The sequence below is a fragment of the Pipistrellus hanaki genome (genome assembly GCF_964339955.1).
Source record: "Pipistrellus hanaki genome assembly, chromosome: 2".
NCBI classification, from domain to species: Eukaryota; Metazoa; Chordata; class Mammalia; order Chiroptera; family Vespertilionidae; genus Pipistrellus; species Pipistrellus hanaki.
In genome coordinates, this window is record NC_140504.1 from 159,827,576 (window position 1) to 159,845,305 (window position 17,730).

General features: G+C 42.5%; 1 protein-coding gene across 8 annotated transcripts in view; it reads right to left on the minus strand.

Moving 5' to 3' along the window:
- The window catches only part of NFIA (nuclear factor I A), a gene marked incomplete at its 3' end in the record, with an annotated part of 370,602 nt that extends 357,187 nt beyond the window's left edge, over nucleotides 1-13,415 (minus strand). For 4 of the 8 annotated variants that reach the window (XM_084876091.1, XM_084876086.1, XM_084876088.1 and 1 more), the window contains exons 1-2: nucleotides 7,949-8,357; nucleotides 1,918-2,449 (exon numbers count right to left, since the gene is read on the minus strand). In XM_084876091.1, the coding sequence (XP_084732217.1) occupies nucleotides 1,918-2,449; nucleotides 7,949-7,975 (559 nt within the window). In that variant the 5' untranslated portion in view covers nucleotides 7,976-8,357. Of the gene's footprint in view, nucleotides 1-1,917; nucleotides 2,450-7,948; nucleotides 8,358-8,600; nucleotides 8,658-13,306 lie in introns of those variants that run through there. The other 4 variants (XM_084876090.1, XM_084876087.1, XM_084876084.1 and 1 more) reach the window with 3 other exon arrangements.
- Between the last annotated feature and the right edge of the window lie 4,315 nt (nucleotides 13,416-17,730).

Below are 17,730 nucleotides of genomic sequence, written 5' to 3' on the forward strand. Positions count from 1 at the left end.
CAACAGCACAAGTACTAGCATCAGCAACAAAAGAGAATGCATGCCATGGCAATAGCTAGGAAGGCTACATCTCTTAAATCTAAAGGAAATGTTTACATCTAAAACTTAGAATAGATAACTGCTCGCACCGATAAAAACACAACAGGTATTTCATCCTGATCGGACTTTGTAAGCAAGTACAGAACATACTGTGATGTGCATCACCCGTTGGCACCCTCAATTTTCAATGAGAGCATTTCTTATAATTTATAAAATACTTACTTCCTAAATATTAAAAAGATTAAACACAACATTTAAAAAAAAATGTTCCCTGGAAGCATTTAGAACACCCGTATTTTCTTTGCACCTTGCCTTTCCCTATCAGAATCTCCACTCATATATGCAAATAGCTTTTTTGAAAATTTAACTCGGCGTTTTCAAAGCACAAAACAAAATAACAACAATGGGATGGTAAAGGGGTTCAGAGAGGACTACTTTTCCTGGGTAAAGGTCATTTGAGAGGTGTGCCTTTTCATTACCGCCACCCAAAACTGGCTGGTGCAACAGGCACTTCTTATAATTACATAGACACATTTTCAGAAACCCAAATATTTTAAACACTTAACAGATCACATTCTCTAAAATACTTCTCTATCCCCTACCAACAGAATGCAAATGATGATTTCTCCAGTTTCTTATGTAAGGAGAGACGGTTAACAAAAGTTCTCTGTCTGAAACATATATTGAGAAAAATAACAGAGAATAGGATTTCAGCTCATGTCTTTAAAATATAGCTTGCATCTTTATAATTAAAAATGTTTTGCAAAACAGTACAGTGTTGATTTTACGGATAGTACCTTCTCTCTCCTTTGTGAAAAAAAAAAAATGTAATTATATGAACCCCCAAACAATCTACTGGTAGGATTCCACAGTCTTCTTTCTTCCATCAGGCTCAAGTAACTGCCATGAAGGTGATCTATCACGACCGATATGTACATATAAAAAGTCAACAAGTTACACAAGATCTGAGCTTTCACGTAACACAATGAGCCTTTTGTCTAAAACAAGATGAAAGGAACAAAGTAAAAATGCATTATTTTATCCGGTCTTTAACTCAATAAAACTATTGAGTTTTATCCTGAATGCTACTCTCACTGCTATAATATGCCCAGGTAAAACATGCCCTAAAAAACAGCCCTGAAGCAATAAATAATTTTATTATGAATCAAAGCAGCTCACTAAACCATTTATCAATATGGATTTCTCAATGCACTCGTGCACTCTCTAGGTTGGTTACTTTCTAGGCTAACTTCTCCATCAACTACTTAAAGAGTTGGTTTGCTTTTTTCCTTAGTTTTCTTAAACAACACTAGAAGTTCCTAAGTGCAAAGCTACTAAGTCTGCGTATTAATATAATTATTTTTCCCTCATAAATGATCAGCAATTTAATAACAATAACCTCACCTCCAATCTCATCTTAATTAGCAAGGTGTTCAAGAGGCCCCCGTAGGTTAAAAACATCCCCAGAAGAAAAGCCACTAACAATATTGCCTCACTAACAGAACTACATGCTTTTTAACTAGATCACTTCCCAGGTAAAATTCACCATCACAAGAGTTTTTAATAGGCTTCTCTGCCCATCATCAAAAATTGTGATTTAAACATAAGCATACCTGACTACCCGACACTTCTGATAACGCCACTTGCCAACTCAAAACTTATTGTGAATTCTCTCCAAGCTATGCTTTTCCATCCGAATGAAGGTGGCACCCCAGACTCCGGGGCTGTTCGGACATCGGCCCACCTTCGAAACCACACTGTCCATATGCACAGAGCCTGCAAATGAGGGCGTTCAAGAATGGCCCGGCACACACAGGGGTCATCAGGAGAGACACACACACAGAAGAAAGCAGAAGGACGTCTCACCATCGCACTTACCTGCTGCATGCACAAAGTATGCCAAATACAAATCGAGTTCCTTAACAGAAACCCCTATGTGATGGGGCTGGACACAGAGCCCTGGGTTGGAGCACTGCGGGGACTTTACAAGGCGCTCGCCGTCAGTACTTTCGAGCGGAATACCTTTAAATAAAATCACCATAACCAGGTCCAACCTCCAGACTTTGTCTGCCTGGCGGAGGCAGTCAATTCTTCGCATCTTGCCTTTCTGGTCTGGGTTGGAAAGGACACAGCACGGAGGCTTTTTCCCTGTAACTGTAAGCACAAAATCCTCTCGGTACTCGGGTCGGATATCTTTCCGTAACTTGGCCAGAAGTCGAGATGCCCACTTCTGCTTGACCTCTGGTTTTTCGCTTAGCAACTCATCCTTCACGGCTCTCTCTTCTTCTTTTGACATGCGCTTTTCGTGCTTTTTGAAGTATTTTCGTTTTCGGGCCTGCAGGTTGAACCATGTGTAGGCGAAGGCTCGGACATGGGGCAGGAGGGCTTCGATGAAAGGATGAAATTCATCCTAGGGAAATGAATAGAAACGAAAGTGTGACTACCACCGAAAACAAAAAGAAACAACTTTTTTTTTTTTTTTAAGATGGTCACCTTCAAAAAAAAATTTATTTCACTTGAAATTTGATGCGAGGATTAAATTACCAAAATCGTATGTAGAAGAATCCCTATGGGAAGTCTGTGAGAAAAAGAAAGCGACCGGTATTATTTCTCACAACCTCAAAGAAGAAAATGGCTAAAAAAATTAAAGAACGTTTTGTTATAGTCACCGAAGCATCCCAGGTCCTATGGTCCAGTCTTCGTTGCAAATCCTTTGGCTGGTAAGTCAAGTTTATCGGAATGCTTATAACAATATACAATCTTAACCCTATTTCAAGGAAGGCATATCTAATTTTGCTCCAGCCTTGACCTCACTACTTGTAGTACAGCCAGGGTTCAGCCGCCAGATTGGCAAATCCGAAACATTTAGATGCCAGTCAATGTTTGTGGAAGTCTAGGAGCAGAAATCGTCTCCGCGATCAATTAAATAAAGACTTTCCCTCTGAAAACACTGCAGGTAGACTCTGATCTCTGTCTTAGTCATTTGGGTAACATCTTAATTCCTTTTTAAGTATTCCAGTTGTACATAATTATTTTTAGTCAAAAACTTAGAAAAATATAGCAGAGAATCACATACAAAAGAATAGATGAATCTGATATTCATCAGACTAACATAAAAGATCTATGTTCAAGGCATAATTTCTGAGACTATGGGAATGAAACAAAAAGGGGGGAGAGAGGGAAAAAAACACACAAAGAAAAGCGTACATTCCAGATAGTAAACAGAATGTGTCACTGTGACAACAGTGTTGCAACTAAATACATTTAATTTACTGATATGATTGTGAAATGCCTTCAGTAATGATCATCCCTCAAAAACACAAAATAGTTATTTAACTTTTGAAAATAATACTTCAGGCTTTTTCTCACAGAAAATAAAGGAGAACCTGGTATATTCAATGTTTATGAGACACCAGGAAAACCTTCATGGTAGCCTCTTAAAATTCAAGTAATTTGAAAATAAAATGGAATTTAAAATATTTAAATTTTTCTTACTGTTTTACTGAAGATGTTTGATTCTTTTACTTGACATTTTCTTAGTAAATATAAAAATAAAATTTTAAAAAATTAAACAGTAACCTCCACAAAGCTTTCTCGGTACATTTAACTTTTGATTAACCAACACACACTAATCTTACATAACTTTTCTCTGCCGAACAACCCCCCCAAAAAGATAAATTATTTACTTTCAAATAAATGAGAATAAGAAAATCAAAGAGATACTCGATGACTTTTTTAAAGGGTGTAGGGCAGACAAACATTATAAAATGCATTCTTTTTCAGTTGGTAACATCCAGCTAAATATATACTTTGGAGACAGAATTAACTGCAGTGTCCAAAATACTACTACTATTAAAAATTATTAAATTTTTAAAAGTTCAAATGTAAACTGAGTGGTTAAAACTGGTAAAAATATTTTTAACAATGAAATCTGTTAAAATATTATATATTACAAAAAATCATCTAAACACATATTATTGTTTTGAAAAGTATATGTTAATTAAATATATAATAAATCATTTCAATAAATAAGATTTCCTTTTTTCCTCTCTGACTAAATTTCAGTCTCTGCATTTCAAGTTTAACTTTGAAAACTGCTCTTTTTCAATTAAAGAATCCAAGAAGTCAGCTTTTGTAACATGTGAGCCTTCTTTAAGTGAAGAAGGAACAGGAAAAAAAAAATACAAGAATTATATTATCCTTTACCAAAAACCCTTGGCACTTTTCAATTTCTGATGTTTGAAAAATCTTTCTTACTGCCATACTCTAGAAGAGAGAAATGGGGGTCCGGGGGTGGCAATTTTCAAGTCACAGTTTATCTACTAAGAGACATGCCACACCACAAAGCATTTAAACATTACTAAATTCTGAGCTCATCCTTGAAATGCTCTAAAATACATAAATTTGGAGTTTGAAATGGTCCCTCACATTGACTGATTTTATTGTAAACATGGGACGGACATGCTAGGGACCAAGGCTCTGTGGCTTTCTGCAAAGAACTCCTGGAGCCTACCTTAACTGCAAAGTGAGCTTTCACCAAAGGGAGGATTTCATTTTAAAGTCTCAGCCCTATTTTATAATGCAAAGAATAGCATAGTCCCAAACAATTCACATTTATGCTAAAACATTCTCTTATTAAAAAGCTTTATTAATAATAAACTTTTTAAACAAGTATTCGAATATGGCATTTAAGTGCTCAAAGATACTCCCAACATGTTTCTCGGAGAGCGGAGAACTGCGTTCATTCGTGTTCGAGAGGATTTTGTGTACCTGCCAACCCAATGCCCATCTATCCCATCCCAAAAATCCTTAAATAAGGTCAACTATATCAACTAAACATTAAGAATAATCTAAGTCCTCATTTTTGCATCAAAAGTTTTTACAACTTATTACTCTCCAAAGGTTTCAAGGATGTGCCAATAAAAGTGCACAGCATTTTGTATAACTTTACACACATGCACCATTAGAGTGCTAGTTATTTTTCTCAACTCACAATTAGAAATACTCCAGAACATCAGAACTAAAGAATATCATTAACTTGTAGGAAATGTCCAGGTATGGCATACATTAGATCTTTAAAAAAAAAAAAAATAGTATGCCTTTACAAATAATGTTACTGCACATAGAGCCATAAATTCTGTAATATTTCAAAATAGTCAAGAGAAAACAAAGGAGGTTTTACATATGTACTCAGTGAGAAAGTTACTGTCCACCAGTAAAAACAAACCTGAAAACCTGTTTCCAAAGCGATATGACTTTGAATCAGCACCTTAAACGTTGATCAGTTTGTAAGTAAGCCAAGTTTAAGAACCACTGAATGCTGGCATTTCTGGGACTACTTCTCAAATGTTCACCTATGTATTTCTACTGTGTTATCATTCTGTGGCCAGGTACATGGTTTGCTTATGATATGCTTGTATATTAAAATAAGATGCCTAGCATTTTTCTAATAAAGTGTTTAAAAATTGCATACACATATATGGAGTTTATTCTTTCATTGAGGGTACTTTTATCACTGTGCTTACTGGATTTTCTTTAGAGACCAATAAGCTACCTAAGTTTTTCTTTTTAAAAATTGGCTCTAAAGCTCCATAAATATTCCATCAAGTTTAATAAATTAAAAATCAATTTTTAAAAGAAGAAATCATAAAATATATGGCCCTCATTTACTATTTAGCATATATTTTCTTCACAAACTGATATACTAAGTTAGCATTTCTCTTAGTGGTGCTTCCAGAAGAAGGCCTAGCGAATGTATCAATCACGCTGCCAAATATGTATAAAGAAGAAGAAGAAAAAAAAAAACTTTCTTAATGTGATAATAGCTCACAAACCAAGAAAATCCAACTTTGTTAAATAAATAACTATGCCCTGGGCCTACATAGATACACAGGTATCCTATGTGCACCATCTCAAAAATATAAATTTAATTTTGAGAGCTCACTTGAGAAGACGCTAATGTATCCTACTATTGCAGCACACTGGTATTATCTACAAGTTCTATGTGTTGCAAACTTTTGTCAGCTGGAACTTCAGTCTTTGAATCTCAGCATTTTCACTGTGGTCCTTGCAACTCATTCAAATTATCTTAGACTTTGCATCTTATCCATATGCAATTGTGAACTTTGCCAGAGTGGTTGAAAAGTTTCACTCCATACTTCCACAAGTTACTAAAATAGGAACTTTGGAAGTTTCTTAGGGAAAAATAAAAAAAATAAAAACTTTTACAATAACTAAAAGCAACTGCTATCCATTATTAATACTAGGCCTAAATCCTAAACAGACCATTTCAACATAAAATATGCATTTAAGGGTCTTCTGAGATCAAATAACCAGTATTTTTTATTGTTAGATATTGCAATAGGAAGAGATGTCATGTGGGAAATAAATCCAGACTCTACAGAGGGGAGGAATATCTATGGATACTTTTTTAGCCTTTCAGAAAGTATTCCGATTAAACCGTTATCTCCTGCAAAATGAAGGCAAGAAGTGGTAGCTGTTTTTTTTGGTTTCTTTTTCTTTTTTTTTTTTTTAAGGGAGTGGTGAATAAACATTTTATAAGAAGCATACAACTTCATGCAAGTGATTAATGGTCAGATCGCCATGTACCAAAACAGTATGAAGGCTCACACTTTTTTTTCCTTTCCTTTTTTTCTTCCCCCGCCCCCCTTCCCCACCGCAAAATCACTTTTGACTTCGTGCCTTTGAGTCCAAGAAAATAATACATTCAAACGGGACCAGATTTGGAGCCATGAAGTAACAATATGTTGCCTGGGGGTGGTGCAGACCACGAAGAGGTGGACAGGGAGGGCATGAAGAGGCGGGGTGGTGGGGCGAGAAAGAACCCACGCTCCGAGTTGGATCGCGGAGGAAAGTTGCCCCTGTCCTGCGCGCAGAGCGTGCCGAGTCGCGCGGCGGCGGCGGCGGCGGCGGGAGGCGGTGGCGGGAGGCGGCGGGGGGAGCCGCGTCTGGCCCGGGCCGCCGCCTGGGCTCACGGCCGGGAGCCCAACTCCGCCCGACGTCCCCCGGCCCCGCGGCCCGCGGCCTCCGCCGCTCGCCAACCTGCGCTGGCAACGTGGGCTCGTCCCGGCCCCGAAACTTTCACTCGGGAGAGCGAGCGGGAGGCGAGCGGCCAGAACCGCAGGCTCCGCCCGCGCGTCCCCACAGCCCCGCTCCGCGGAGCCCGGGGGCCGGCTCCCCGCCGCCCGCGCGCGTCCGAGGGGCGCTGTCTCGGCCCGGGGCCGGGGACACCGGGCCCGCGTCCCTCCCGCGGCTGAACCCCAAAGGCTCACAAACAATAAACAAAAGTAAGAGTTTTGGGGCGGCTGCGGCGGCGCGGGGCTGCAGGAGCGGGGCTGCGGGCGCGCGGGGATCCCGGTCCTCCCGCGCCGGGGGCTCCGGATGCCCGCAGCGCGCGGGGCGGCGGGGCGCGCGGTGAGCGCCGTCGGCGGCCCCCTCCCCGGGCGCCGCGGAGCCACGGGCGCCGGCCCCGCGGCTGCAGAAACGCTGAGCCCAGATTTCAGCGTGTCATGGGCTGCAGCCCGCGGGAACACGTGCGGGGCGTCCGAGAGCACCGCCGTTCCGCAGTCCGGCGCCCCGATATTAATTAACGCATTAATAAGAGGGCGCCATTAGCCATGTGCCCACACAAATGGCCGTGCAGCAGGAATGCACCCGCATGGAAACAAAGTTACTTTCTGAAAGCTGTATTTCTTCCCCCTTTCCTCCCCCCTCCTCACGAGCACACACGCGCACACACATACACACACACACACGCAGACATGGGCACACAACACCAAGACACATGCCCCGGGCCCAGCCGACGTGACGGACCCCGGCACCCCCTGCCCACCCAGCCCCTACTCAGCCCCCCGGCCCCCGACCCCTCCGCATCCAAACAGCTGCTTACCTGGGTGAGACAGAGCGGAGAATACATAACTGCCGGGCGGTGGGCTGTGCGTGTGCGTCTGGGTGTGCGGGTTGGAAGGTGTGCGTGAGTGCGGGTGGTGAGAGAGGAGAGAAAGAGGGAGAGAGGAGGAGGAGAGGAGAGAGAGAGAGAGAGAGAAGGGGGAGAAGAAAAAAAAAAATCAAGCCTGCTTCTTGCGTTCACATTTCCAACTCGGCTCAACTGCAGCCAGCCAGCGCTAGTGCCGCTCCATGAGCTGAACTTTAACCCCGCCTAGAGTTTCCCTACACTCCACTATACATGCCTACTGTACGCGGGCGTTAAAGGCATAGCGCACCCTTTCCCGCGCCCGCGCCCGCCCGCCCGGCCGGGTGCCCGTGAGCTGCCCGCGCGCCCGCCGCCGCCGCTCTGCACCGCACCGCACGGCCGCGCCCGCTCGCGCCGCCGCCGCCGGGGGCGGGGGGGGGGGGGGGGCTGGGGGAGGGGGCGGCTGCGGCGCCGTGCGGCCAGCCCGGTCCGAGCCTCCGCGGCTGCTCGCGCTGGCTCGCTCGCTCGCTCCCTCTCCCGCGCCCTGGCTCGCTGGCTCTCCGGTCCCACCGCGCGCCCCCCTCCCCCCCAAGCAGCCCCCCAGCCCGTCCCCAGCTCAGCGCATTACTGGGGAACGCAGTGAGGAGCGGTGACAGTCTATCCTCCCGGGCAGCTATAGGCTGCCACAGGATGTGCTTAAGCAAACAAAACTACTTTTCCTCATCCCCATCCCCCCACTCCCGCCGCAGACCTTCGCGGACCTGCGGGGGGGTTGAGGGGGGAGGACTTTGGCAACTTTGCCAGGTGGGGTACCCCCGGGTTCGCGTCGTGGGCACCGGGAGACCCTGGGGCGAGGCTGAGGGTCCATTTGCATGTATGCAAATTTTTATTATTATTATTATTTTTTTAAATCGGACCTCCTAGGTAACTTTCTTCTCCTCTGAAATGCGGTATGGCTGCAAAGCCTTGCGATCTCTCCGAGGAAGCTTTCTGCGAGAATAGATCGTCGTTGTCGGCAGACGTAAGGATGCACAAAATCCTGCAAACTTTGTGCCACTGAAGTCCGATGGCATTCAGGAGCGGGGGTGGCAGAGAAAATTTTCACACACAGAAGATTCGCCGGATTTAGGAGTGGGTGGGGTGGGGGTTGTCTGGGAGAAAGGGAGGCGGAGATTAATGAGCATTCTCCCTCCCAGGACTGTGAAACTAAGTGGGTTTGAACACAGACGCCATAGAACAAAGTTCTATCACGTTCAGAAACAACAGTGGGGTAGCTGTGACATCTTTTTCTTTTTAGGGAAAAGAAAAATTGTTAAAAGAGATGGCTCCTGCAGGAAGAGAGATGATTCTGGTCCACAAACGCGTGCCCAGCACTGGACACAGGCTCTCATTACTGTCCCTGTGCCTGGAACACCGCTGGACCGGGTGCCTTTTAAGAATCCCCTTTTTCCTCCCCCAGGTAATAGTTCTTAAAATGGAAAAGAGCTTCCTGCAATTATTTTAGGTCTGCTCAAGTATTGTTTTGGCAGAAAAGGGGGGGTGGTTTTTAGGGTTTGGCAAGTTGCCAAATAAGCCTGCTTTTCCAGTTTTTTTTTAACCTCATATTTTCTCTTCTAGGCTCTCTTCCCTACTTGGGGGGAAATATATATATATATATATATATATATATATATATATATATATATATATATATATATATATATATACCTCCTTCATCCAAACTCCCATCCCACCTTTTTCTCCCCATGTCTCTCTCAGGCTAGTTTGCAGCCTGCTGCATCTGCTGATCCTTCTCAAAATTCCGAAAGGAAAGAGGAGTGTATCACATTGAAAGACACTGGCACACAGACAGGGGAATCTACACCTGGGTAGAAGTTACATAGCTTAGCCTCTGAAAAGAGGAAAATTCACTGTAGGAATGCCCACTCTGCAGGTGAGGGTCAGGTGAGGTGTTAAAGGCCATTCTCATTTGGGCTCCTTCCCCCCTTTTTTAAATGGAGGGGCAACAAAATTGGCACAGGGGAAATATTCTGCATTTGTCTAAATTATTTTATGCTTGTCCTCCAGTTAGTTTATTGCTAAAATAAATCCTGGATGTTCAAGAGACCATTTTCACACTCCCGGTTCTAAATATTCTTGGACATCTTTCAGATTATTTATTAAGAGGTGAGGGGAAATAATGGCTTAAACCTTTAATAAGAGAGTCCCATTTTTCCAAACTAAACAACCGCTTTTCCTTAGTTCCTCTTGGATTCCAGTAGGGGAAAATGTCCTAAAAGCTAAGCCGGAGTTACAGAGACAAAAAAAATCCCTGGCCACAAAAACCTTTGCTGGGATCTATAACTTCAAGGCGCTCCAAGTTTCCTCGATAGACATTTCTGGCTGACAGTCCCAACATGTAACTGAGGCACAGTGAGAAGTTATTGTTCAAGTGTGCACTCTTGGGAAGCTGTCTTCCAGAGCAGATTAAAATCTTTCTTTTTTAAAGATAGACTTCACATCTGCCTCCTTCCAAAATACCAAAGATTCTTACTTTTAATTGAATCTCAAGAAAGAGAGAAAAAAAAAAAAAAAGAACTGGCACGTCGCCCTTGTTGAAAAAAAGAATGGGGAAAAGTAATTTAATGCTGATATTTCGACTTTAAAAACTTCTTTTGTTGCAGCAGTGGATGTGCCCGCGATTTCCAGCTTTCTGTGGTTAGCAATATTATCTTAAGTAACTTTTGGCGCCCTTCGCAAGACTTTTGGATATGGGACGATTGTTTGCGCCCTCTAGGCAAGGGCTGGATCCAAGTTCAGCACCAAAGCCCTTCACATCCGCTCCGGCTTTCTCTCCTATCTCCGCCAGCTCCCACTCCCTCCCCCGCGGGAGGATGGGGGAGGGGGAGGGGAGGGAGAGGCGGGGGAAACACTACAAAGTACAGTTCCAACTACAGCCTTTGGAAACGCGACTGAGAAAAATACAGTAGAAGAGTTACAGTTACAAAAAGGCTTCTGGTAACTTTCTCTCCAACAGGCATAAATTTAAATACACAAAGAAACAGATGTTTCTCAGAGGGCAGTCTGGGGGTAAAAAACATTTCCAACTCTCTCCCCTCCTTCCCAAGTTGCAAAAGTAAATCTTTTTGTCCAGAGTTCACAAAGATACTAAGACACTGAGAGAGTGAGCAGGGATGGGGGCGGGGGGGAGGGGGGGGGACGGGGAGAGAAAGAAGAGGGAAGACATAGAAAACAGTATAGGAAACACAGGTGAAGTAGGAAAACTAGTTTACTGCAATCATATCAATGCCCTATTGTTAGGAAGGATAAACCCCCTTATTGGAAATAACCGCTCCGATCATTTATTTTGCAAGTGCTGGGAGGCTGCCTTGAAATGGGGTTGTCTCCGCGCAAAAGAGGCTCCTGTCATGCTCTTGGCTATCCATATTCTTCCTGGCACCGAGCCCAGCCTTGCATTTGCTGTGTTTTATTTGCAGAAATGTTACCTTGCCAGTTTTAGTGAAATCCTCTTAGATATATAAATTACGTCAATAAGGTTTCACTTATATGTACATCTCAAATACTTCTCATTTTAGAGGTCACTTAATAGGGAGATCTTATTAATATGATTTAGATTTTTAATGCCCAAAGCAGTAAAGGTAAAATTGGGGTTCATAAGTGACAACACCATTAACTGTAGTTCTTACCAAGACTGACTTTATCACTAGCATTTTTCAACATTTTTCTTCTCTAGTTTATTTTTTCTACCGACTGGTCACGTGGGTGCAGATTTTTCTTATGTGCTTATATTCCTAAATGGAATCATGTTGCTGAACTGAACATGCAAGTGGATTCTTACATCACATTCCCGAACCGGAGTTGATGAGAAGGCCTAAAGCCTTGGGAAACAGCTCCATGGGATATAATACAAAGATGGGAAAGAGCCCATATTATTTTCTACTCACTCCTTAACAGAATTAAGTGTCTACTCTGCTCAGAGGGAAGGAAGAGATGGATATATTTTAGGCAGAGGCTGCCAGTGACTGTCTCCAAGATAAGCTACTGCAGTAGGTTTCCACTGGATTGGTGTCAAAGACTTGTCCAAGAGGCCAGATTCCAGCTAAGAGTCAGCCAGTCAGCAACTTTCCACACATACCCTCCACGGGAGTTGTTGTAGTAACAAGAAGAAATGTGAATTTGGCCACTCCTGATGTGCTATTTGCTACTGACCATATATTTAAACAGCAGAATTCAAAAGAAGTCAAGAAAAACTACTTTCTCTCCCTCTTTCTTTCAAATGTAAAAAACAGCTTGTCAGTCCACCTGTGAAACACTCTCTGGTCCTTAAAATTTGTTTAGACTTTCCAAAAGGGAGGCTTGCCTATTCCTCCAACGTACTGGAAAAGCCAAATTTTCTAAGATAATCAGAGAAGTTTTGTAATGCTGAATATGCACTATACTACTTCCCGAAGCTCACGACAGTCCCATAATTTAGGGAAGTTTTTAAAAGTTGAACATTTTTAAAAGTTGAACCTCACCTCCCACGGCAGTTACTAACAACTTTCCGAATTTAAAAATAATAATCCATGCAAAGTTAAATATTTCTCTAGCAGAAATTTTCTAACTTTTCCAGTACGACAGCGAAGAAAGCATAAGATTCATGCAAAAATCCCCCATCCGTGTTTTTTTTTTTTTCCTCTCTTTTTTTAAACTCGAAAACTCTTTCCTATTGTGCTTGCTAAAATCCGGAAGAGCTTGTAGCTTTGACAGCTTGAGCCACACCATCCCTTTCAAAGCAGCAGAGAACTTCAGATCCTCTGCCCCTCCCCCTCTGGCAATTGCGAACCCGAGCTCTCTCCTGATTGGATAAAACTTTTGTCAATCTCCCCTATTGTCCCATTGATTAGAGGATGGAATCGTCAATTATTCTCCAGACATTTCTTTTCGGGTTAGGTTGACTGCTGAAGCCAGACGCCTTTTTACAGAACAGAGCGGCACGTAAGGATTCCCCCCCTACCACCTCCCCCCACCACCATGTTTCTGGAACGGAGCAAGCGCTAGAAGGAAAAAAAAAAAAAAAAAAAAATCTGTCAAGCTCAGCAATTTTTTCAAATCTCAGGGGGAAAAAAAAGGAAACCCAGTCTCAGATGCACATAGCAAAAAAGCCATCCACAAAGCTACATCTTTAAAACAAAACCATCACAATAGACATTACCCAGCAACGACTTAAATGCATATGCAAGCTAGAGAAATTTTAGTTTTAGCCATTAAACAAAACCATTCTACCGTTATTGTTGTTTATAAAACGCATATCCGTATAAACGCAAAAGAGAAAGTTTAAGATGTACCACGTACCATTGCAATGTAAAAAGAGTACGTGAGAAACTTTAGAATGTTCAGACGAATTGCTTCATTTGTTGTCCCCTTTATTTTTGCATTTAAAAAAATCTAAATAAACTTGGAACCGTTGAAAACCCGGAAGAGGTTTTTTTTAAAGCTGTTGGCCAATTGCAGGCTTCTTAGAGATTTTTTTTCTCTCTCTCTCTCCAAATCAGAAGGCTTTTGCAATTGCAATGCGCGCTCTCTGCCTCTCTCGCTGTCTCTCTCTCTCTCTCTCTCTCTCTCTCTCTCTCTCTCTCTCTCTCTCTCTCTCTCTCTCTCTCTCTCTCTCTCTCTCTCTCTCTCTCTCTCTCTCTCTCTCTCTCTCTCTCTCTCTCTCTCTCTGCTTTTGCCTTTTGTGCTTTGGATTTATATGAGACTTTGTAGAAGTTGCAGTCGATTCGCAGTCCCTCTCGCCTCTCCCTGTGCCCTTGTTTATTTCCGCAATCGCTGCAATTTGCATAGTAACCACGCACTAGGCGCCCGCGGCGGCCGACGGAGGGGACCGGGAGGGGGCAGGGAAAAGGCCTTGGCCCCTTCTCCCCTCCTCCTGTCTCTCTCCCCGCCAGTCTCCTCCTCCCCAACGGCGTGTGGCCAATCGGAGCCCCGGTAGTCAGCGCAAGCTCCGGTCCGGTCACTGTTTGGCAGAAAAGCTCCTGTGTTACCAGGCCCTGCTTGCGGGGGTCCTGTGTTTGGCGCATTGAAGTTCCTTTGCTTGCGGACCTGGCGGTGCTAGGGGAGGTGTAAGGATATAGTACCTTTGCCTGCGGTTGTCCACTGATTTTGGACGTTTTAATCAAGTCTGTACACCTGCTTTTTTCATGTTCTCTCTCCATAGCCTCTCGTGAGTTATTAGGCTAGTTCATGATGGCCAGTGAGAGATTTAACCTTTATTTGCACTGGTGTAGACCAAGAGTTAAAGATCCTCTTTGGTTCATTAAATCAAGGGAGTGCAAAATGTCACAGAGAACTTACAGTGAAATAAAGCTTCCACTCCAGGTTCCTAGAGGAAAAGACATGAGCTCTATTCTCTGCAGATGACTGAACATAAAATCGTTAGGTGGGCTCTCTCAAGAAAAAGCTGTTCCTTTAAAGCAAACATCTAATTGACCAACATGCTTACAAAACCTGTGTTCCACAAAATTTAACACACCCCTCAACCTCCCAGCCACCTAAAGAAAGGCTCTAATATTTAAAAGGTTGTTGTTGTTTTTATAAGATATCTATTGGAACATTAAGTCCTTCATCTTACTGATTCAATTTATTTCATTAACCCAGGTTCCATAAGACCAGGTGATCTGGATAATTCAATGTTAACCTTTTCTTTGTTTGTTTTAAATAACAAACTAGTTACCAGCACAGTGTGGGGGTGGGGGTGGGGAGGGTGGGCAACTAAAGAGAAGAGGTGCCCCATTAAATGGAGAGCAACACAAGCAGGCTATTGCATTTGTTGTTTTGTTGTTGGTGGTGGTGGTGGTGTTTTTTTTTTGTTTTGTTTTTTTTTTAATGTTTTAAGTAGTTTAGGACGTTTTGCTGAATAACTGAGTTATAGGAAAATGTGTGCTTAGCTCACCTGATTTAAAAAGAAAAAAAATTGTCCAATAGCAAGTCTAGAGGAATAGGATGCAACCTGGTAGTTGTCTGATTTGTTCTTGGTGAAAGTGCCTAATTAATTAATAACAGGACCTTGCCCAGTTAAATTAGAGGTTCGAGAAACCTCCTATTTTATATTGAACCACATTTTTGGCTTTGAGCTTGGACTTTACCACTAGCTGAAGTAGGGGTGTCGAACTCAATCAGAGAAGGGGCCAAAATCTAAAATCCAGCCTAAATCGCGGGCCGAATGGTTTACTGAACAGTCATAAACTGACAATGTCATAAACTGACAGCGGAGTGCAGTGATGACAGCGCGGTGCGGGCCACATTGCAAGGCCTGGAGGGCTGGATTTGGCCCGCGGGCCTTGTGTTTGACACATGTGAGCTAAAGGATGCAGCATTCCTGGGAAGTAGGGTACTGTGGCTGCCCTTGGTCTTACTTTGCTGTTCTGGTTTACCCATTATAGATTCTGATACTGTTCTAGAAACTCTGTGGCACTTAATCCTGGCCTTCTCCACTGACCATCCATTTCCACTTGTTATACTTATTTTACCCTAGAAATAACACTTGATGGAATAAGAAAAAGAAAAAGAAGTTCTTTAAGCAACCAAAAAAGTTATAGGCCTAGTTCAGTTGCTGATAGGCTGTGTGACCTTGAGATGGTTATGTAACACGTGCAAAATAGGATATGGACCTATTGTGACACTAGAGGACTGTTTTGTTAAGGGCAGAGAGCCTTTGAAATGCACAAGAAATATCAACTTGTGTCCCATTGCTCTTAGATGCCATGGTCCGAATAAGCCTCCAAGCTAAGCAAGCCAGGCCTTGTCAGTAGGTGGTAACAGTGAGTTTTCTCTGCTTTGTCTGTAGTTCATTAACTCCGTTTAATGTGGTAGGTTAGCACTTATTTCCAAAGTGACCTTTTATGTCTCCATCTAGTCCACAGCAAAACAGTATAAGCTTTGGAGTCCAACTTAGGTATTAATGTTGGGCCTCCTATTTATTTAGCCTCTGTAAGCTTTAGATTCCTCATCTAGGAAATGGGAGATAGTCAGATAACATATGTAAATTGCCTAGTATACTATGTATATTCAATATACAATAGCCATAATAATAATAATACTATTACTGTTTAATATGTACCATGCACTACATTGAATGTGCTAGGAGCGGGGGATACAGACAATAAGACATTATCTCTGACTCCAAGAAACTTTCAGCCCAGTGGGGGAGACAAGGCACAAAGGTAAATAATAGTGTAATGTGATAAGTGCCATATCCAACTTAAATATATCTAAATGGGCAATAGAAATATAGATGATAGAATGACTGGTTTTGCCTGTATGTATAGAGTCATAGAAGGCTAACAAAGGGGAAATGACATTTGTGTTGGGTCAGAGGTATGCATTTGTCAGGTAGACAAGGTAGGGGCAGGGCATTCATATATGCAGTGGGCCAGAGAATGGGGTAGTCTTTGGTTGTGGCTAGTTGTTCTAGCTGGTATTAACTTGCATTACAGTAACTAGAAATGAAGTGAAAAAGACAGGCTGAGGCAAGATGGTGGAGAACCTTGTGAGCCATTTAAACTTTCACTTGAGAAACTGGGGAGATCTATAACCAAAATATAGACACAGTAAGATTTGAAAATTAGAAAGATTATTCTAGCAATGGAGGCAACAAGAATAGTTAGAAAAAAAGTGAGAGAAGATGAAGTCCTGAGGGAAGAATAGAGGGTGAGAGATATGTGAGAAAGCAAGGGAGACCCACCATACACATTAATTTTCAGGATTTTGATCAACGGAGACAATTTAAGAGTGCAGTTTTTCCAGGTTCTTCTCAAAGTCCAAAGGTCAACAAAATCTCTCTCTCTATATATATAAAAGCCTAAGCGACCATTACAACTAGTTGACCAAACGACTGACTGGCCAGTTCCTAAGATGTGCACTAACCACCAGGAGGCAGACCCTCAACACAGGGGTCAGTGTGCTCCCACAGCCAACCTCCTATGGCCAGCCAACCTCCTGTGGTCCCTTCCTGGCCCCAGACTAGATTAGATGCCCTAATCAGCCTCAGTCTCTGGTCAGGCCGAGGGACCCCACCTGTGCACAAATTCATACACCGGGCCTCTAGTGTACAATAAGACCTGTTAGTGAAAGAGTCTCTCCTTACCCCACAAATTGTCACTTCTGTATCCTTAAAACTAATTTAAAAATAATACCAGTAATAGTAGCAGTAGCCTACATAGATTGAGTCTTTATATAGGCTCTTCCCACCCCATGAATTTGTATTCCAGTAACTTCCCATCATGCCTCTGAAAATCAGGCACACATCTAATAGGGTGACTTTGAGTTGCTAACCCCACTGAGAGCCTCATGTTTGCAGGTAGGCTGGCTTTATTCCTTGAAAATAGTAGGCTCTTCCAGGAATTTTGCTTTTGATCCAAATAAAAACTTTAATCCTTTTGCAAATCATTGGTACAGAGTCTTACAGAGTTTGAAATATAATTCAAAATTGCAATATTTTTCTAATAATTCTTAATTTTTGATTTGTGAACTAAGCTGAATATTAAAAAGAAAATATATCACATTTTTTTTATATGCTGGCATAAATCCTAGGTCATCCAAAGTGCTTTTTAGGCTACGTAATTAAGATGGGCATTTAGAGGACAACAAGCCAAGTAAAGGATAAATAATAAAAGCCAATTTAAATCTAGGAATTGATGAGGTTCCCAAATAAGCAAGTTGTGGCAGATGATTGCCCCCTCAGCTGCATTCTCTCTGTGTTTTTGGATACATAGATGAAG